Below are 23,287 nucleotides of genomic sequence, written 5' to 3'. Positions count from 1 at the left end.
GGACATGGCCACAGCATTGTGGAGATTATGGGCAGCACGGCTGCCCATAGGTTAGCTAGGCAGTCTGCAGTAACAAATAGGCTGCTGTAAGCTCCGGGCCCCTAGAGCAGCATAGAATCAGGAGTGTGCAAAGACAGTTTTAAGCCCTCTCTCTTCCTCTTAGGGATGCAGCATTTATCCAAACCAAAGCACCAAACTTTCTGGTAGCTGTGAGTTAGTGGTAAGAGAACTGAAATGATCCCTATCTGTATATCTTAATGCATTGCTTGCTACAACTAATAGATTTTCAGACCTCTGAAAATAAGGTTTTAAGAATAAAATAGCGTCATGTATATTTCCAGCTGGAATGGTACTAGATGTTGCCCTTGTAGAATTGCATGGTTTCTCCATATTCCCCTCTGGGTTCTTGTACCCCCAGCAGAGCTATTTCAATGAAGCAAATTAACGCCTAGACAGATCAATTGAAATCTGCCATTTACTTTGGCTGCTTATTCTGACTTACTTACTATAAGTGAGAATCAAACTAAGTTGATAAATTCAGAATATAAAACTCTAGGTCTGTCCCTCACACCAAATTGTAATGTTGAAACATAAACCCCCCCCCATACACACATTTTTCCTGGATGATATGCTGAAACTATTATGAGAGATGCAGAGGGACAAGGGAAAACGCTTTATTGTGTGTGCGCGCGTGCATACGTGTGTTTGTTTTGTTACATAAATCAAAACCTCTAGAAGAAAAAACATGATTCATTAAGCCATATAGTTTATCTATGTGAGATCCCAGTGGAAAGCTGATAAATAGAATTATAATAGAAATAGAGCAGTTTCATATTTTAATAAATTACATTTATCTTGTAAACTTTATGTTCTGATCTGCTGGTTAAAAAGTGAATATACTTTACTTACCTCATTAGTTGTGAGAGTGAGAATTCGATCCAAGTCTTCTACCAACTGCTTAAAAGTTGGTCTCTGCGAAGGCACTGCATGCCAGCAATCTCTCATCATCATATAGCTGTATAAATATGCATTTCACTGGGTTAACCATATCTATCCTTGTTGCCTGTCCATTTAATTCACAATTATTATTATTTGTATTACTGCAGCGCCTAGGAGCCCATGGACCCTAATGTGGTCATTGTACAATACTTCACTTCTGTTAAATTAGGGCTTAGCAATGAGCTTGCATTTCTAGTTTTATACCACTGCAAATAACTGTGAAAACCCAGCATCTAGATCGCAGCATTTAGGCCTAGATTCAGGGAAGCACTTAAGTTCCATCAGTTTCAATGGAACTAAATCACATGCTTAAAGTTGAGCGCATGGTTAAGTACTATGCTGAATTAGGGAATTTAGCCTCTGTGAATTGTAATTATTGCTCTCCTCTACTAGAAGTATAATTTAATGCAGTGGTCCCCCAACTTTTTACCTTGCGCCCCCCCCGTTACCCCATCCATGCCCCCCCCCTCCTGAGCTGGGGCCAGGAGTGAGGCCACGGTTCTGGGGGTGGGAGAGACTCGGACACGGTAAGGGGGCTGGGAGCGGAGTTCCAGGCGCAGGGTCAGCAGCTGGGGTCAGCAGGCGGGGGGCCCTGGGCCAGCAGCCAGTGCCAGGAGCGGAGCCAGGTGGTGCTTCCCCTCCTGTGGGGGTTGGCCCGGGCCCCAGCCACTCCCCCCGCATGTTCCTCCATGTCCCCCTGGGGGGACGCCCCACAGTTTGAGGACCTCTGATTTAATGCCTTTTATGTCCTAACTTTGGGCATTACCCGGGATATAGCTTGAGGTCAAATCAACTGGTTTCAACAAAACGGCATGCAAGCAGGGCATGACATTTGCCATGACAAGTATGGATTTTGGCTATAAGCATGACAATTCATTTGACACATACGGCCCCACTTTCACGGGTGAGGAGCACCCACATCGCCAGTTGAAGCCAATGAAATTGCAGGTGCTCAGCCCTTCTGAAAATCTGGTCTATTTCATATCCAGACTGGACGAATCATGTTAAATTATTATAGAACTTTATACTTTACAAACGGCTCTGCACTTTGTACTGCACCCTAACAGATACAGGGCATTTGTACAGCATTCTGCAGATACTCAAAAACACAACCAGAACTAGTTAATTTTATGCTTGGCTTTGCCTATGACTCAGGAGCTAAAGTGCTATGTGCAGGGATGTACCATTAACTTGCATTCTGATATCTTTCAGAATTTCAGAATATTTTGAGGGGCCACGGGGTGACCTTGTGTCTGTGCTGTGGACTCCCACAAGCCTCTGGCTTCCTAGGTGTACCTCCTAGTGGCCCACTGAGCTCTTGACAACAGGAAAAGTGGCTTGTAGCGTTCTATCCTGCTGGGTGATTAATAAGTGGTACAGACAGACTCTTGCACCTCCTCCTCTTTGGCGGGAGGAATGATGGATACTACAAAGGACCTTGAGGGTGGAGAGAACAAAACAGGGGGAAATGTGTAGCAAAGACAATCAGGGGTCATATTCATACCTGTTACCAAAAGCAGATAATGATTTGCCAATAGATTTTAATACGCTAGGACTGAGTGTAATAACAAATATACCAAAGATTGACTTGTTGAGATTTTTTTTTTTTTAATTGTTTTTCAACAGTACCAAAGTTAAGTGAGCAAATGTCTATCCTGTATCACACATTTCCTGGAAACATGTTTCAACCATTTCTTTTTTATACGCAATGCTCCCGTTTATAGAGTCAAGCAGCTTAGAAAATGCTGGATTCTGCACGGGATTCAAATCAGTATTAGCTGTGTGACCATGCTAGTGTTGTATTACTTCAGTAAATAATGGTCCTTACAGTTCATTGGTGCAGTTGGCAGGCTTATCCATTCTGTGCCCTTCTTTAAGCAGCTTAAAAAGTTCCTCCACTGGAATTCCTGGATAGGGTGATCCTCCCAAAGTGAAGATCTCCCACATCAACACACCAAATGACCAACTACAGAATAAAAGGGAACAGTGCATAATTAAATTAATCTTACCTATAAAAGCAAAGGCATATCCCTGAAAGAGACAGAGAACAGTGATTCCTTGTTATTTTCTGCAGCAGTTCTGTGTTTAAGGGTCAGATTCTACCAGCCTTATTACGTAGAATCTGACTCCTTGAATACTTCCCATTTCACTGACATGATTAATCAAATAAGGAACTACTCAGTATGAGAAACAATGGCAGAATCTGGTCCTAAATTTGGCCACAACGCAGCAGTCCATCATTATTCAGAAAAATAGCTAAGCATGAAATTAACTTTATGCATTTGCCACTTTATGCATCTGCTGATTTCAATGGGACGTAAGCACATGTTTAGAGTTAATCGGGTACATAAGGACTTTGCTGAATAGGGATTGTCTTAAGCACATTCTTAAATGTTTCCCTGAATTGAGGCCTCCGTTCGATGTTCTCCAAACTCCCAAGTTGTCAGTTTCCAGGGCTATTGTAAATAAAACTGAAATTGTAATTAACAGTATAATTATTTATAGAATACCTATATGGTAGAGCAGGCTGGAAATGTTATGATAGAACGTTTCTCTTTCAGAAAATGCCAATTCATTAAAAACAAAATGTTCCACAGGAATGTGTCACTTTTGGCCAATCTTTGTAGGAAACCAGGCAGGAAACCCCGAGGAGCTATGGAGCTGGGCTTTTAGGGTCCCAGAACCTTGGCAAACTTGAAGACTACTAAAAATATAGACAGATAAATATATTTGTCAAGGCAAGGACTATATGTAGACATATGGCAACTTTTATTGCAAGTTTGCTCAAAAAAGTTGCTAAAATTTAATTCTATTTTAAATATAAAGTCTCTCTCAAATTAAACTAATCAGCTACCACTAACTTTTGTTAATGGCGTTGTCTACAAATAATGAAAACATTGCATGAAAACCAAATGTACATCATACATTATTAACATTTTTTAAAAGACTACACATTGACTAGGATATTCAAAATTGACTAGCGATTTTGGGAGCCCAGCCTGACACCCCTTAAATGTGGCCCAATTTTCACAGGGTGGGTACTCAGCACTTTCTGCGGATCAGATGCCACAAAAGTTAAAGCACCCAAAAATCACCAGCTATGTTTGCAAATCTTGGTCTTAATCCTTCAGTTCCTCATATGGTGCATACGGATGTTACACTTCTGTGTAAATGCAAGTAGAGGTTATATACAGATGCAAGTGCTCTGATTAGTGCAGGATCAAACTCCTCCCGTCCTGTCTTCTTCTTCTTCTTTTTTTTTTAAACTTTGTGTTTATACGTTCAATTTCTCATGTCTGTGCTGTGCAGCATCAAGCCCTTTGGGGTTAATAGCTCTTCATATAAAAATAAAGAAATGTGCAATTTCCATCAGCACTGTATAAAGACTATGCAACAAAAGCAATGTTTAAATTGTTATGAGTAGTGTCAATTAGCGCTGTGATTCTGAGACCCAAAGTGAGAGAAAAAGAGAGTTCTTCTGCTTAAATCAAACCAAAGTATAGGAAACAAAGACACTGGAAAACAGTAAATACTTACACCATAAAAGAGTTTATTTTGTTTCAAATTGTAATCCCAGAATTATAAGGAGTGCTAAGATTATCCTAGAAAACTTTCCTAGAAAGTAGAGCAAACCCCATAAGGTTATGTCAGCTAGATACAGTGGGGAAACTTAAAAAGTCTGTTCCAGTTTTAGAGGTATTATTGATTCCAATTATTCCCCCTACTTAAAATAGGGAATGCTTCTGGAAGCAGTAATAACTCTAAAAGAAGAATGAACTTTTCAAGTAAGCCCACTGTATGTTTTACCTAAATCCAAACCATTTTTATCACAAATTTCAACAAGTGAAAATTTCAGGATTATTTCCTTTTAAAAAAAAAAAATAGAAGGAAGTTCAGAATATTACCAAAGCCAAGCAAATTAGATACATGCTTTGTAGCTGCACATCCGTAAGTAAGTTCAAGGGGGGAAAACTTCCGCACTGACAGAAGGAGGTTAGCATTCTCCACCTTTCATGTGCTTTGAAGCCAGGCAGATTAGTAACAGAGCATTGGTTAGCAGTCTACCATAAAATCCTCACTTTCTAAGGGCGATGCCTGCTCCTTCTATTAATGTGTGAAACAGAGAAAGCAAGCAGTTAAGATTTAAGGAAAACAGGAAAAGATATAAAGATTCCCCAAACTGTAACTAAAATAAAATACAATAAAATAAAATAAAAGGCTAAAAAAAATAAAGTTACTTACACATCACTTTGATGTGTGTACACTCTGTCAAACAGGGCTTCTGGAGCCATCCACTTTACCGGCAGCCGGCCCTGGAAACATGAGGGGGAGGTGGGTGAGAAATAAGTAACACTGAATTAAAATTGTAGTTATTCACAAGGCAAATTCAGCAATAGGATTTCTAAAATATTCAATACTGTAATATAAAAAAGCAAGGATTAATGACATGGTGTTCTCAGAGATAACAAAGACTGATATGCTCCAGACCCCGGGCTCAAATAAATAGATGTAAACTTTTCAGACAAAATTAGCTAAGACAAAATGATCTAAGGATCCACAGAAAGAACCCTTACATGCCACGTATCCCCCACATTGCCTATCAGTGGGAGGAAGAGATGGAGAGAGTCAGTAGCCTCATATAGGAGGGCCTGACGCCTAGGACACTCTGCAAACAGATGAATTTCAGCAACTCTAACCACTAGACCAGCACAGAGGGACTAGTTGGCAGGTGAGGTTAGGGCTACTGGATTCACATTTATCCTGCTCCCGTGGGCCAAACCCAAGCATGGTGGGCACAGGAGAGCTGCAGAGCACTAGAGACTGGAGGGATAGCTCAGTGGTTTGAGCATTGGCCTGCTAAACCCAGGGTTGTGAGTTCAATCCTTGAGGGGGCCATTTAGGGATTGGGGCAAAAATTGGGGATTGGCCCTGCTTTGAATAGGGGGTTGGACTAGATGACCTCCTGAGGTCCCTTCCAACCCTGATATTCTATGACTCTATGACATTTCCAATGACGAGTCTGCAGAGGGGCTATGTCTTGCCCCAAGATTGATGGTGGATTCTATTCCCTCCATGACAAAGACCATGGAGTTGCCCACACAAAGCCCAGTTTCACCCTTAAAAGTGCAATGGATGGTAGCTTAGAAACTTATTTTTATGAATTAACCATTTAATGTAATATATTCTATTAATATTTTGCACTAATATAGCAACTTGAATCAGTGGATCTCAAAGCACTTTGCATAGCTTCCATTGACTTCAAATGGAACTGGGGTTGCTCAGGGCCTCTGAAAACTACGCAAAAGGTATCTCAAATTAGGTATCCCAAATCAGTGACCACTTTTTTGACCTAACTGCCTTGCTCAAGATCATATCGCAGATCTGTAGTAGAGTGGTCAATGAAACCCATTCTCCTGACTCCAATCCCACTTACCACCACAGTAAAGTGTTTACAAACCTGAATACAATACAAGTATAACCAGAAATATCTACAATAATGTACATTATTTGGGTACCATAAAATGAAACATTTTACTGTTTACTAAATGTTTTCAAAGACCCTGGGATCTGATCTAAAGCCCATTGAGGACAATGGGAATCTTTCCATTGATTCCGTGGACTTTGGATCAGGCCCTATGAAAAGCAATACTGAATGTTATCATTCATAATTAATAATTAATCATAATTAAACATGTAATATATATTCTCTCAGGTTGTGTAAACAGATAACATTCATCGCTTAGTAAAAGTGATTAGAGATGCTTATGCCTTTGATTACTATTTTATTTTCAGTGATTAAAAGTTAGGCTGGTGTACAAGAAGTCCATTAGTATTATAATCACACTACTTTAAATGACCCACTGAAAGAAATACTGGTTCCAGAGATAAGACTGCAATCCACTTACATTAGTAGTCTTTTTATAATAATCTATATTATTGATGTCTCTGGCCAAACCAAAGTCTGCTATTTTCATCACATTATTTTCAGTTACCAAAACATTTCTTGCTGCTAAATCTCGATGAATGCACTGAAAAAGAAAAAAAGAAAAATAATTGCTGAATGTGTGAGACATTAAAATGAAATCATGTGAACCTCCTGGAACAAGGCCTCCATTAACATTTCTGCTGGTAAATACATTCTCTAGTTAACACAAAAGGGGTCAGACTAAAACTGAAGTGAATTAGTTTAAAGCATCAGACAAATATTCCCAGAAAGATTTGTGCAGCATTTGCCAATCTCTACCTACTTTCTGTGAAGCCAAGTACTCCATGCCCCTTGCCAGTTGGTATGTGCATGATACTAAGTCTTTGAATGTCATCTGCTCTTCTGGTACCCTGTTGATATCAAATGAATATTCCATTCCAGGGGGTCGCCGTGCTCGCAGATACTCCCGCAGATTCCCTTTAGAAGCATATTCAACTATCACATACAACGGCCCTTTAGATAAACAGAATAGACAGCATGAGAGTTGAAACAGGGACAAAGGGTAAAATGATTTTTAACAGAAACTTATATAGTGCTTTCCATCTTCACAGCACTGTACACACATACATTCACTAACTAAGCTTCACAGCACCCCTGCAAAATTGGCAAGTACCATTTTAAAGATACGGAAAAAGAGGCAGAAACATTGTGAGGTGATTTGCCCACGGCCACACCACAAGTCAGTGGCAGACGCATCATTAGCCCTCCAGAGTTCCTAAATCCCAACCTTGAGTTTATTCCTTTCAGACCATGCTCTCTCCTGCACTTTATACATTTGCAGAACAAACATTGCATGAAACCCCCAAAAGATTACACCACTTTTTAAAAAAAAAAAAAAGTTAGTTTTCCTGTCACCTTTACACAGTTCTGGACTCCTTATACCTCTTAATTAGCTTGTAATAACAAAGTGGCAAAACATTTACAGAGTAAAGTGATCCCTTCCAAATGACACACTAAAAGTTTCACTAAAACAGGACTGAAAGTGTCAGAATAAAGTGTAAAAAGAAAAGGAGAACTTGTGGCACCTTAGAGACTAACAAATTTATTTGAGCAGAAGCTTTCGTGAGCTACAGCTAGATCAGAATGCATCCGATGAAGTGAGCTGTAGCTCACGAAAGCTTATTCTCAAATACATTTGTTAGTCTCTAAGGTGCCACAAGTCCTCCTTTTCTTTTTGCAGATACAGACTAACACGGCTGCTACTCTGAAACCTAGAATAAAGTGTGTAAAACTGCTGTAAAAAAAACAAAAAACACTTTTCCCTATAGCAGAGTTAAGTTACAGAGGTTTCACACTATACGGTATCCCCTCTTAACATTACAGCTGCAAAGCCTGTTTATAATCAGATATGGAAGTTAAAATATTGCTGCTAAGCTAAAGAAATATCTGCAAATCCCATCACAGTATGACTGTTTCCTTTAAAACTATTGAAAAATTATGATAAATGAGACACTTCAAGACCTGTTTGAATGAAAGCACTGGCTAGCTTTCTGCTTTGTACTCACCATCCTGTGTACAGGCTCCAAGAAGATTGATGATATTTTTGTGCTTCCCAATCATTTTCATCATCTCCATCTCTGACACCAGGTCAGATAAGTCTTTTTCCGTAGCATCATCTGCACAAGAGAAAACAAGTTCATCTAACGTTTTCCGGTGTACCATCTTAACTTGGGTTGTTAGCCATTTGTCAGATCACGTGACATCATCTAAAGGACACTGCTTTAGGAATAAATGTGAGCTTCTAGGACAAAGTCATGTGACCTGATAAGCAGTGGTCTCAGTCTCTTGAAACAGGCTGGACAGCTGCCCCCTTCCCCGTCCCCTTCAATAACATTCTGTTTAGAGGAAAAAGCAAAAAATACGGGGAGATTGCCAAGACGCTGCAAAACCTGCACTGGACTCTCAAGCAATTAATTGTTGCATCTTTTCTGAGAGCTAATCTTATAGCTAAGTTTATAACAAACATGTACCTGTCTACCTGGAAATGGAAAATCATGGGTATATCTAAATATATTTTGTCTCTCCTGTGAATGAAACCAACAGACAAGAAAACTGAACAGTTCTAACAAGACTTCGATTTGCTTGTAAATACACATTGCTGAAGATAAATAGGCTGTCAAAGGCACTGATTTATACTGAAAGCTGCTGAAGGCTGAGGTCAACTGTGTGAACTCTGATCCCATATAATGATAGAGTTCAGATACCACAAAAGAACTTTCTTGATAAAAATTACCATCTCATCTCCCCCCCCCCCACCCCTTTACCTTTCAGCATCTTCACTGCCACAGTAACTGCCTCTTTTGGTTTGTCTTTGTCGATTCCCACTGCTTCTGCCATGACAACTTGCCCAAAGCAACCTTCTCCAAGGGGTTTACCCAATGTCAGCCTAGAGGTGTAAATAGAGGATTAGCACACAGCATCTGGTGAAGGGATATAGCGAGTGAAATTCCAGAGCAAGATATAAAAAGCTTGCAACAACTTGCTATAGCATGAATCATTTATCATAAAGAACAAATGAGACTCCTGGTGCATACCAGGTTTCATGCACACTGTAGCATGTTTTTTTTTAGTGACACCACAGTGAGCATCCAATACTGCCAGAACAGTTACTAAACCAGTTTTTGAAATCTCCCTTTATGTAGAATAACAAACACTATATATGATGGCTAGCTGGTCAGATTTGCAGGGCTCGCAAGCTGTAGTCCTTAAAAATTGCTCAACTAAAATGCAGTGTTTCAGATTGGCCAACAGCGGTTGAACTTTTCACATCACTGTAATATGGTCATTTTCTTCTTTTCCAGCCAGAGTGCAGGGTGATGAGAAAAGAGTTTATTTGTGTGTGTGGCTCTGTGTTTGGTTTCAACTCTACTTGTTAGCTTGGAGTTGGAATGATTCTTGTGTTAAAGGGTGGTATCAACACCTTTGGGACCTTTTAAATATCAGTGGCTCATCCGGTATAAACCCACAGTCTGGAGGCAATAGAGACATTAAAATGACTTCTAAACAGTTTAATTTTAGATCAGTTTTCTCTTTCCACTTCCTGTTTCAAGGTAGGGGCAGCGAGTTTCTCTCTCATGATATCTTGAGCTGAACGGAGTAGGCAGCACAGAGACAGGTATACTGGGTCCCAACCCCCATTTCTCCCACTAAAGGGTCCAAGGTTGGGGGCAATGAGGTGGCCAGACAACTTTCTGCTTATGGGAAAAGGGAAGGAAGACACAGGCAAGAGGGTATGGAAAGGGGAAACTGCCAGTGACGACCAAGCAGCTAGTCCATAGGGAGTGGGGGTTGGGAGGAGCTGCTTCTGTAAAGCAGCTGTGAGAGCATACAGAAAGCTTCTCTCCAAATGCCTCCAAGCCTTGGACAACTGCCAGGAGCTGCCAGTGCTGATGGCTCTCCCTGGCTCTGCTCTTCCCTTGTGAGTGCTGGCACCACTCACACAGAGGCAGCCTCTGTCCTTGGCTGGCCAGTTACTGGTGTAAGTGCTCTCAGGAGCAGCACCTCCTCTTCCCAAAGTGCTCCCCTTCTCCATCCTCAGCAGTAGGATGCCTGTTCCCATTCCTTCAGCCCCTCTCACTAGGGGCTGTGTCCCAGTATGGTCTCTGTGGGGACAATTTCCATGCTGTATGCTCTCTCCTGCCCCAGATGTCATATGAGAGAGAGGCTCCCAACCCCTGTCTCCAGCCAGGGGGTTGGGGCAGGGGCTGGGGAAAGTAAAGTTTGATCATAATACTTTCACCATAAAAGATTTTAACAAGAACATTCAGTACCCAGGCCACCACCATGTGTAAAATGCAATGTGGGTAGGACACCCAGGAGGCAGTACTCACTAAACTGTAACAGAGAAATGTCATTCTCAATTTTTTTTGGCGGGGGGGAGGGATAAATAAATACATAAATAAATAAAAACAAAGATTGCAAAACTATGAGATTTGAGAGAATTCGGTGCCAATATCAGTGTTTACCCAAAGTTACAGAACTACAAAATCAATGCTTCAGGGCCATGTTCTGCTCCCTTTACTCACATGGAGCAGTATTTTATTCCACAAGTAGCCCCACTGGCATCAATGAAACGACTTGTGGCGTTTGCTGCTGCTATTCAGTGTGAATAATGGGATCCAAATCACAGTTGCCAACTTTCACGTGGTAAATAAGCACCCCGACTTTCACAATAAGCCAAAAGTCAAGCTAATCCCTTTTCAAAACAAGGCCAAAACAAACCAATCCCTAAGAACTCCAACACTCTATGTGACTAGATCCCCCCGGCGTGCAGTCTGGGACTGTGGTGGGACCGCTGTGCACCCTGACTCTCTTCCCCCCTTGCCACTGCTTGCCCCCCCCACCCCCTTGCCGGGAGCCAATCAAAAAAAAAAAAAAAAAGAAGCAGCAACAAACTACAACAAGCAACAAGCCAAAAACTAGCCAACAAGCAACTTACAAACCAATTAAGCCAAAAACAAGCCAAATTTCTGCATTTTTCTCACGGGTTTGGCATATCTGATCCAAATATGGCCCTCGACATACAGGGCTATAAAAACTGCTATTCAAGTTGTGTGGGTCCACTTTTGGAAGTAACATCTTTTTCATAAGAATAGGTATACAGGATGGGATGTTCAGAAAAAAGCACCCAGCATTGCTTTCTATCTCTTACCACTGAAGTAAAAGGGGGGTTTAGCACAGGGGTGAACAGGAATAGATTAGTGCTAAATGATTTAAAAATCGCATCTATTTCCTTGGATATAACAGGGAAAACAATAGAAAGATATTTCCAGCTGGGACAATTTGATGGACTTTCTTTAAATATTGTTCTTTAATTGAACCGTAATACTAGTGAAAATGTATCAACATGCTTTGGATCTGTTTTAGTGTGCACACTAGCTTGAAAAGGTACAAAGACTGAAGGGCAGGGTATGCTATGCTGAGGTCATTCTGCGTTTTATCCAGAACTATAATTGAATTTAGGGTCTTGGCAGAGAACAAACATTTGCATTGGAAAATGGTTAATTTATGTGTTATTGCACGGCTAGCACCAGCATAACAATCCTGTCATTGTGTGCCGGCTGCCCCACAACCTCATAAAATGCCTCTAAATAGCCTCCTTTCATTGCAAACCAGCTCCACCTATATTTGTGCTGAAAACGGTTTTTAAATGTTTAGCACTCTAAAATGTTCCGCATTCAGGGAATCCCCCCAGGGTGAGGGCTGACAAAATTATTCATACAGACCCCCACTGTTGACCAGAACATTGCAGGTGGCAATTACAGTGTATTGCACCAGGTTTCGACTACATAATTCAAATAATTTCCATAACTGTTTTCAAAACATACATGATTACAACTCCTCTAGCCAACAGTTATTAGTCTGATCTTACAAAGGAAACTGTTCATGGTAAAAACAAGTTTTCTCAAACCAACCTAATGATTTTTTTTAATTAATACTAAATTTACTCTACGTTTTTGGTTTTACCTGTGTTAATATTTCATAGCTCTCACACATACAGATTAAACCCTGGATGATATTTATGGTAAAGACTATGCTCTAGCTGATCTTGCAGATACTCAGCTTTATTACTTTGCTAAGAATAGATTTTCCAGAATAGCTTTGTTCAAAAAAAGAAAAAGTTCCAAATAGGCCAAAACTGATTATCATCTCCATTAGCGTTGTACTACATTTTCTATTTATTAATTACCCACATTGATTAAGAGACATGGTTTAATGGAAAGGAATCCCAGGGGTCTGATTGCCCATTAGCTTTAACAACTGCTAACGAGATATTATCTATTACTGATCCAGATTGTATAAACTCTTGGCTCATTGCTAACTCACAATTAAGATTTACTCCTTTGCTACTAACAAGTCAGTTATATGGATCCACTAAAGTTTTCTACAGAGTGGACTACTGTTACCTAAATGTCTCTGAGGGACATCTGAAAACTTCAGAATAAATCAGAACTATAAATATTGGATTAATAAAACAGAAGTGAATCTGACATTTAGCAAGGGTTCAGATATTTGGGATTTTCATTTAACCATATTAGGGAAAATATATACAGCTAAAGTAATCCTTGAAGAGATTTGGAAAGAAAACCTCTTCAATGTACCATGTTGTGATTTTCAGATGTCTGTAAGTGGTGTTAATGGAAATAGTCTACTTACTTATCTCTGGAGAACTCCCATTTTGGATCCTCTGGCAGTTCATACTCTGAGACACCTGCCAGCATTGGGGCATCAGCATTTGATGAGAGACGAGTGGTTATCCTCACCAGAGGTGTGTTGGAGTTCATGGAGGAGCTAGAATCTGCAGACACCTGTTATTGGAATACAAGATGCAAAAGGAGGAGATGTAATATTGGCCCAACTATTGGACAATGGCAATACATTATAACCAAAGAAAATGAAGAGTGGATGAAACCACACACTTCATTTGGACATGTTTATCTTCCCTTCTAAATAAAGCACTGACTCTAATTCAATTGCCAATAAGAATGAGTCAGTTGTACAAGCAGAAAACTGGACAGTGCTAAGTGTTTAAACACATTCACTATTAATTTAGTTGGCATCATTTTTCCTCTTCCATTTCTAAGATGATGAATTATTGAAACATTGACATTCATTTTAGTTGTCCTTTTTATTATTTTTATCCTATGTACACCTGAATATATTTTTATTTTCTAAGAATTTCTATTTACTTTGTGCTCAACTGGGATCACTAAGCAAGTGTAGTTTGGGAGCTCAATGGTATACAGAGAAATCCTACTGTGAGAACAGATTCAGAGCCATACCCCAACTGATTAAAGTAATAATTATATTTATAACACTTCCCACATAAGATAGCGTAGGGCTGCATGCAACAACATAAAAAATAAATAAAAAATGTGAAGTTAAAAAATACCAATCCCCTTCCAAACAAACAAAACCAAAAGAGGGGTGAATTTCTGACCTCACTGAAGTCAACGGAATTACTGCCATTGATTTCAGTGGGCCTTTTTACAAAAACCAACTTGTCAGCGTTGTTTAAATGTTTCATTTGGGGGGGACAAGGGACAATGTAATGTCTTTTATTGTTAGGGCTTTTTTTTGTTTGTTTGTTTTTTCCCTAAATTACCATCAAAAATATCAAAAAGGATATCAACATTTTTGGTTTACTAAAAACAAGTTTTTGGACAATGAAAAATGTCAATAAGCATATTGATAACATTTTTGATTAAAAAATATTGAAAATAATTCATTACAATTTTGCAGGGGGGGGAATGAAAAATGACTCAATGTCAAACACTGCAAAATTAAAGGAACTTTGGCATTTTGATCTTTTTCCCCCATGAAAACAGGTTTTAGTTCTCCCCTCTCCCCAGCTGTATGGCTAGATTCACAGCTCCTCAGTTTGTGCACAGACACCCAGAACAGACATTAGGGAATTCACAGTATAATGTTAGAGGCCCTTAGTGCCAACCGCTAAGCAAAAATGACACCAGCAATGTTACAAATTACATTTGTGGGATAAAAATAGTTTCTGCACAAAATAAAGAGAAGATGCCACCTTACATATGGCATTTCCCTTGCATGCATCCCACTGTTATTCAATCTCATTGTTGCAAGATAATTTAAAAACAAAATAGCGTTTTTTCTCCCCCAGACCTCCTCATGTCTCAGGCATCTCTAGTGTCGTTGCCACCCTGTCTCTGTCTTTAGTTTTGAGTCCACCTTTTTCCTCCAGGTATTGGCGTTCTTTCTGGAAACCCAGTATCTTGTTGGTAGAGTTGGATGGAGGTTCTCTTTCAATGCTGCCATCAATACCAATCCTCACAATCAGCTGGCAGGAGGTCCTCGAAGGGTGGCATGACTTGCTCCCATCCCAAGCCAGAGATTGAACACATCAGTATGACTAACACACCTGATCTTTATCACAGTAGGGACCAGGAGTCTTCTGATCAATCGTTAGCCCACGGCCCACATGCGGCTGAATGACATGTGGCAGGTGTACAGTATTAGCAGGCCACATATTTCACATTTGTTCCAGATATTCAGCAAACACAATTAAATGAAAAATAATTATAAATAAAGCAGCTCCCAACCATCCTGATTCATCCAGAGAGAGAAAAACATTCTCCTGCGAATGCCAATGAAAAACACAACATCCTTGCTGCCTCTGTGACATCAGGCTACTGCACTTTGGTTCCCACCTATATTAAACCCCAATGTAGTTACAGTGCCAAAGCTCGCTAAATTGCTTAGTGCCCAGGAATAGAGTTCTAAGGTGGGTGGAGGATATGGTGGAGGTAATGATGTTCTCAGCATGGGAAGATCCCCAAGATGATGCTCTCAACATGGAAAGATCCCCAAGACTATGATGTGACATCAGGTGGATTTGGTCTCTTGATGTAGCTCCCTGGGGACTGCCTATGTCTAGAAATGGGGAGAAAGGTGCTGTGGTTTGCTTTCAACAAATTAACATATTAGGAAACCATTCCATTTTACAGCTGATTGACAAACTTGCCTTCAAAAGAAATCTGGTTGCCATAGATCAACTCCAACTTCTGCATCTGTGGTATGTGGATATGAGTATAGGTGACTCTGACAACTCAAATTAAAGTCTTCTTTTTACACACAAATGAGTCTCTCTTCCTCAACATCAATAAGTCACTATCCATTTATAGAAGATATAAATACATGGCACAGAGGACTCTGTGCACTAAGGAATAATAAATACCTTGCCCACTTGGTATATGAATAGGCCATTATTAATACTGCTTACACGGCTATACTAAGCAGAGAACACACTTTAACCAAAGAGTCTCCGCAAACTGCAGTGAGCTAAGAATAATTATCCCCATTTTGCAGACAGAAACAAGCACAGTGAGGTTAAAGGACTTGCCCAGAGCTACAGAGCAAGTCAGTAGAAGACCCAAGATTAGACTTTGAGTTCTACTTTTACTTATCTATTTCCCTTCACAAGTGCCTTTTAAAAAATATACTTCATAAAATGAACTGATAGCACAACCAGAAATATACAGAGCAATATGAGCAAAATGGCAACTCCACTATCCCATATGTCCTTCAGGCTCACAACTTCAGTGTTATCCTTAATTTCCCTCTTTCCTTCTTCTCTCACACTGATGCTATCACTAGATTCTGTCAGTGTTTCCATATATCTCCAGAATCCACCCATGTCTCTACATCCCCACTGCCAAGACCCTGGCCCAGGCAATTATTATTTTCCACTTCATCCCTCCCTGTTGTGCTTTCCATACTCTCAGCTCAGGCTTCTTCAATCTGCCCAAAATGTTCTCTCTCAAGGCATCTACCTTGCCTGCCACTCTGACGACATCCAGTCCCTCTTCAAATCACTTTTACAGGCTTCCCACGGTCTTCCACATCAAATGCAAACTCCTTGTGCTCACCTTCAATAATCTGCACAATCTAGCTCCTGCCTGCCTCTCTGTTCTCATCTCCTTTCATTCGTCCCTCACCTAGCCCTTTAATTTCCTTCATTCTGGCTTCCAGACCTCCTTCCATGCCTGAAAATTCCTCCCTGATCCAATCTATCATCCTCTATGCCTTTCCTTCTTTAAAGCACACTTCTTCCTAGGGCCTATAAATCCTAGTCCTTTCAGCAGAAGTGCTAATGTGCCTGATTCACAGAGGATACAATTCTGTATACAACTCCCAGATCGGAAAATTAGACCTTTAGCTCAAGTTGTAGAGGCTGATACTTTTAGCTCTAGAAGTCTCCAGTTCAATCCCCGGTCATGACCAAAATGCCAGGTCATCAAGCTAACTAATGATAAACACCAAACATAAATTGAAAGAAATTGTGAAACTCACAAGACGCTAGTCCCACTTCATCATGCAGTCACACTGCTCTTTGTTCCCCTTACTTTGTTTATATGTTGTTTATTTTAGACTGAAAGATCTTTGGGGCAGGTATTCTGTCTTTATACTTGTCTGTCAAGAGTCTAGCACTCTATCAGTGCAACATAATTTTTTTTTTTTTTATACTTCCACAACAAGGAGTAGATACCTTGGGTGAGATCCTCGCCCCACTGAAGTCTATGGCAAAACTCTCATTGATTTTAATGGTGTCAGAATTTCACCCTTTATGTCCATACCCTATATTATTTACAAATGCCTGTCTGTCCTTCTGTGTTAGCTGAGAAGCTCTTAAGTGATACAAAGCAATGAAATGACATGTAAGTGAACAGCATACTTCACAAAATCAGACACATGTCCAGGAATTTTCCACAACCACAAATAGGTAGAACTCATGGTGGCAAGAAGTTCCTGAGAGAAGTAGTTTAAAAGCAAAGATGGAATTTGGAATATTCCATCCAAATTTGCTTGGGCACCATTTAAGTTTTGGTAAATGCAGCAAGAGTTACTCTTTTGATGCTTGGCAGGTAGAATTATTCATAGGTGATGATCATATTCACATTTAGTAGCAACTTAACAATAGAAAACAGTTCACATTAAAAACACCAATTTGCAGAACTCTGAGTAAAGATTATAGTGATCTGACAGATATTTTACTTCATCATCATAGCCACTGCTGTTTTCAATGGACACTGAACCATGAAGGTGTGAATAAAATGGTGTGTTACTTAGTTAATATCTCATGCACATCAAAGAATGATCTGAAATGGGTTTTCAGAACTTTATTTCATTGATAGGATGTCATTAGTACAAATAACTGTCTCTTCATCTTTGATCATTTGCTTGCTCTTAACTTAAAAGAGGATTGTAGTCAGCGGTTTTACAGGTTAAAAACAGGTTTACATTTAAACTTGGAAGAAAATGTAAACCTGTAAGTATATTTTGAACACAGAAAATTGCAAAAATGTTAAAGAAAAACAGCTGGAATTTTTTGCCAATTTCCATTTCAATATAACTGAACCTGTTTACTTCATACAATAACTATGTAATTGACTAACTGCTGTATGAAATAAAAGCGCATTAGCCTGGTATGACGGACGAACGACAACCAGAAGGATCCCCCAGTATTAGTCATAAGGAAAGGAATAGACAATGCTCACAGGTAATATAATTTTGATTGATTAATTGGAACAGCGCAAGAAGTTATGGAAGCTGAAGGGCTATAAAAGTCCTGCTTGAGAAAAGAGGAAGGCAGACTGAGTTGGCCCTTGGTCAGAGAAGGCCCTCTGAGGTTAGACAACTATTTAAAAATGGCCTTTTCCCCCTTCTGTACTAGCAAAAATAAGCCTTTGAAATCTACATCAAGCGTTTTTGTTTACCCAGTATCGGACCACACTATATAACAGTGAAGAACATTCCACCTAGGTGAAGCTCAATGACATATTACAGCAGTTTTAACCTACTTGAATATTTTTCAGGAGTCGTATGTAGGAAACTCACATTTTCTTGCATATTATATATCCCTTTTTAAGTAGATCACTGCTGCCCCATGCTTCTGGGGACATGGGCAACCTCATCCCAGAGCTTGCTGCTTTGCTAAGATATGCCCCAAAGTTCAGAATGGAGAATTCATTTCAGCAGTGTGGGACAGCAGGTTTTGGTTTCAATCGTGTAATGATCTGAGAGACTTATGGTGTAAATATAAAGGCTAGACTGTGCCTTTGAGGCAAAGCCCAGTGTTAAGGAGATGGAGAGAAACCACACTGTAGTGAAAACCCTAGGCAGAATTTTGGCTGACTCAGTCACAATTCCTTCTGGAGCATGCATGATGCAACAGATCCTCTGCGCCAGCCTTTAAACGGGCTAGTGTGGTACACATTCTCCTCATTCCTTCTTAAGCAAGTTCACTGAATGCTAAAGGGAATTGCAGTTATAGACCCTGCTCTTATTCCATCTCTCCTCTTTGTAGGATCATTCTAGAACCAACTTCACTACCAAACTTGTACAGTCCCTTAACTCCCTAGACTCTGTGGCTAGCCCACCCGAACAAGCTTAAAATGGGAAGCAAGGAGTCTCCCACTCACTCTACCCTTATGCATCTACCTCAGTGAGTCTTTATAATGAAGTAATTGTCCTTGGGTTGAATGCACTGAATTTAACCAGTTCAGAAAAAAAAAAAAAATTTATATACTGTATGTGGTACCAAAATATAAATAAATCTTGGATGGTAATTCAAGTTTAATGTGACAAAATTAGCTGTGGAAGAGCATGTAATTTTGAGTAGTTGATTATGAAGGCATGTTTTCCTGCATTTATGATTTATGCAGATCTAAAGCCTAGATCTGTCAGTTCTGCAATACAGACTGTGAAAATACAGGGTTTAGCAGTGAATGTCTATTTTCTGTCTCTTTGAAGGCTTCAGTCTAAAAGCTAATCTGAAGTCACATGCATAGTTAGTAAGTGAGCAATGTAATCAGCTATTGACAGAAATCCTGATAACACGTCCCATCTGAATGACTGTACCTAAGAAAATACAAAGCAAATTTATTAAGTGAGGAGACTTACTACAGTTATAAGCACTCAAGCCATTTACAAAAACTGAACGGTCATACAACTTTCAGAAAGAGTTTCTGCTCAATGAAGTAAGAAAGAAGAACCTGAACAGCACTACTAGGCAAGGCAACTTTAATTGCAGAGAGCCAATGATATAAAAGAAAGAAACCAAAATAATATATACTTTTAAGATAAAAGTATATATTAAGACTACCCTGTGGGTCCGGGGCCAGAATAGACCCACTGCTCCTCCTGCATGTTGTAAGAGGCTACTAAAAGGGGGCTGTGTGGAGAGGGATGCGCTCCGCCAGGTTAGAAATTTGCCCAAGACACACCATATGATGAGCAAGTCAACAATGTCCATACTGGCTTGATCGCAGCCTGGGTTAATAATGACCAACAAAAAGGACCCATGGAAGAGATAACATTACCGTAGCCACATGGAATATAAGGATATTGAGACAAATAGGGAGATTGAAAGAACTCATGTACGAACTGGAACAATATACCTGGCACCTCCTAGGAATATCTAAGGTCAGATAGGGGAACTTTGGAGAGGCACTAACGGAAGAAGGCCATGTACTCTATTACAGTGGAGAGGACAAACATGTCAACTGGGTAGCATTTCTTGTGCATAAAGATATCAAGAATTCAGTAGTAGGATGCCACCAACTGTCCAGCAGGCTTATTTCCATCCGTCTATAGACAGTACCATTTAATATCACAGTGGTACAAGTCTACGCCCCTACAACAGACTATGATGATGAGCAAATTGAAGATTTTTACAATCAGCTCCAAGACATCATCGATAAGGTACACAAGAAAGATATCCTGATTGTACAAGGAGATTGGAATGCTAATGTGGGTACTGACGCACAGGCAGATTGGTGAGATTATTGTGGCCCTTTCTGTAATGTCAGCTATAACAATCTGGTTCTTGAAAACACATTAGGAGCACATAAAGCATCCAGACTATCAACATGGCACACACCTAATGGTCCATATCGGAGCTGTGAAATCACTCAAGAACGGAAAGGCTACACGTATTGACAACTTCCCAGCCGAATTGATGAAATTCAGAGGAGGAATAGTAATAGATGTACAAGATCTGCAACAAGATCTGGCAGACCGATGAGTGGCCCTCCATGTGGACACAGTCACTAATCATCACTCTGCCAAAGAAAGGCAACCTGCAATTGTGTCAAAATTACCAGACCATAAGCTTAATTAGCCATCCCAGCAAAATAATGCTGAAAGTCATATTGAACAGGTGGAAGCCACAAGTGGAGAATATCATAGTTGAAGAACAGGCTAGCTTTCGTGCTGGAAGAAGTACCACAGAACAGATTTTCAACCTTTGTGTTCTATGTGAGAAGTTCTTAAAATACCAGCAGGACATCTACCACATCTTTGTTGACTTCAAGAAGGTGTTTGACAGAGTATGGCACAAAGCTCTCTGGGCAACCATAAAGATTACAATGTTGGTTGTAAGCTTATTCTTACCATTGTATGCCAAGGCCAGCCAGTACAGTTCTCACCAATGGCACAACAGGAGAGTGGTTTCGCACCACTGTTGGGAGTCCAGCAAAGCTGCCTTCTTTCACTCACATTGTTCAACATCTACTTGGAGTGTATAATGACTGAAGCCCTAGAAGATCACATATGCACAGTCAGCATTGGCGGGTGAACAATCTCAAATCTTCAGTTAGCTGATGACATTGATGGCCTGGCAGGCAGCGAAGATGAACTTGCCAACCTGGTAAAATGATTTGATGAAACCTGTGCAAAATATGGCATGGAAATCAGTGCAGAGAAAACCAAGATGATGACAAATAAACATGATGGGATCAGCTCACACATCACTCTCGGTGGACAAGAGCTGGAGACAGTGAAACTGTTCAACTATTTGGGGGCAATCATCATTGATGAAGGATCCAAGACTGAAATTCGGGCAAGAACTGCGCAAACAGCAGCAGCAGTGGCAAAGATAAAGCCAATTTGGAGGAATAAGAACATCCCGCTGGAATCCAAACTGAAACTGCTGCTCGCATGAGTCATCTCCATTTTTCTGTATGCATGTGAGACATGGACCCTTATGGCAGAACTTGAACAGAAAATATAGGTAGTAGAGACGAGATACTTCCATAAAATCCTGGGCATTTCCTACTTTGACCACATCACTAATGAAGAGGTCCGCATCATCATCACCCAATGCGCTGGGTCATATGAAGACCTCCAAATGACCACGAAGAAGCACAAGCTGAAGTGATATGGCCATGTAACAAGATCATGTGGCCTATCCAAGGTCATCCTTCAAGGGACAGTACAGGGGAAGAGAAGAAGAGGTAGACAGAAGAAGAGATGGACAGGAATGGACTTTGCGGAGACTCAAGCACTGACACACAATCGTCAGGGGTGAAGACAATTGGTTGATTGCTCAGCAATGATGGTGCCCCAATGACCAATGTGGTTATGGGAGTGATGATGATGATGATTGATGATATAGTAAGACAAGCATTTTGGGCCATATCCAATACTAGATCAATACTACATGAAATATTATAGAATCATAGAAATGTAGAGCTGGAAGAGACCTTGAGGGGTCAAGCACAGGCCCCTGTGCTGAGACAGGACCAAGTCAACCTACACCATCTCTGACAGATATTTGTCCAACCTGGTCTTAAAAACCTCCAGGGATGTGGGGATTCCACAACCTCCCTTGGAAGCCTATTCCAGATCTTAACTAACCTTAGTGTTAGAAAGTTTTTTCTTAATATCTAACCTAAACCTTCCCTGCTGCAGATTAAGCCCATTACTTCTTGTACTACCTTCAGTGGACATGGAGAAGAATTGATCACCACCCTCTTATAACAGCCTTTCACATATTTGAAAATTTTTGTGAGGTCCCCGCAGAGTCTTCTTTTCTCAGGTCTAAACATGCCCAGTTTTTTTAACCTTTCCTCATAGGTGAGGTTTTCTAAACTTTTTATCATTTTGATTGCTTGCCTCTGGACTCTCTTCAATTTATCCCTATCTTTCCTAAAGGGTAGTGCCCCAAATTGGACACAGTACTCCTGCTGAGGCTTCACCAGTGTCAAGCAGAATGGGACAAATACCTCCATGTCTTACATATGACACTCCTGTTAATATACCCCAGAATGATATTCACCTTTTTTGCAATTCCATCACATTGCTGACTCATATTCACTTTGCGATCCACTATAACTCCCAGATCCTTTTCAGCAGTACCACCACCTAGCTAGTTATTCCCCATTTTGTAGTCATGTCTTTGATCTTTCCTCCCTAAATGCAGTACTTTGCACTTTTCTTTATTGAATTTCATCTTGATGATTTCAGACCAAATTCCGCAATTTGTCAAGTTCATTTTGAATTCTAATCCTGTCCTGCTTGTTCTAGTGTCTTTCCAGGTATTGCAGTTAGGCTGACTGGTCTATAATTCTCTAGGTTTTCTTTGTTACCCTTTTCAAAGACAGGTACTATGTTTGACCTTCTCTACTCCCCAGCTATCCTCCATTATGCTTAATCTTAACTTCCTAAATCTGAACTATTTCTTTCTCTCTCTTCATTTTTAATCCTGTCAGATACCATCGTTCTGAATGATGTTATTCCATTTGGTGAACTCAGTCTTCCCACAGATCAATTAACCTATTTATCCTTTTTATCATTACAAATACATTTGCTATATCTCCATAGTTTTAGACTCAACAGCCTACTTCTAGACCAGCTGATAGGCTCATCAAATTAATTTACATGTATTTCAAATATGTCTCTCTGTAAAATGCCTTCCCTTCTCACAACACACAAAGGAGAACGGATTGAAAATATTTCCTTCTGATCCATTACTGTGATCAATACTTGGAA

At 40.1% G+C, this 23,287-nt stretch overlaps 1 protein-coding gene across 3 annotated transcripts in view; it reads right to left on the bottom strand.

The window, feature by feature from the left end:
* The window catches only part of FGFR2 (fibroblast growth factor receptor 2), a 90,099-nt gene that overhangs the window by 2,302 nt on the left and 64,510 nt on the right, over nt 1-23,287 (bottom strand). For all 3 annotated transcript variants that reach the window (XM_077821557.1, XM_077821556.1, XM_077821558.1), the window contains 8 exons: nt 13,142-13,293; nt 9,250-9,371; nt 8,491-8,601; nt 7,248-7,438; nt 6,906-7,028; nt 5,242-5,312; nt 2,828-2,965; nt 910-1,015 (listed from right to left, as the gene is read on the bottom strand). In XM_077821557.1, the coding sequence (XP_077677683.1) occupies nt 910-1,015; nt 2,828-2,965; nt 5,242-5,312; nt 6,906-7,028; nt 7,248-7,438; nt 8,491-8,601; nt 9,250-9,371; nt 13,142-13,293 (1,014 nt within the window). The remainder of the gene's footprint in view (nt 1-909; nt 1,016-2,827; nt 2,966-5,241; nt 5,313-6,905; nt 7,029-7,247; nt 7,439-8,490; nt 8,602-9,249; nt 9,372-13,141; nt 13,294-23,287) is intronic.

Source organism: Eretmochelys imbricata, chromosome 7, assembly GCF_965152235.1.
Source record: "Eretmochelys imbricata isolate rEreImb1 chromosome 7, rEreImb1.hap1, whole genome shotgun sequence".
Lineage (NCBI taxonomy): Eukaryota > Metazoa > Chordata > Testudines > Cheloniidae > Eretmochelys > Eretmochelys imbricata.
This window is presented reverse-complemented; position numbering and strand designations above follow the sequence as displayed.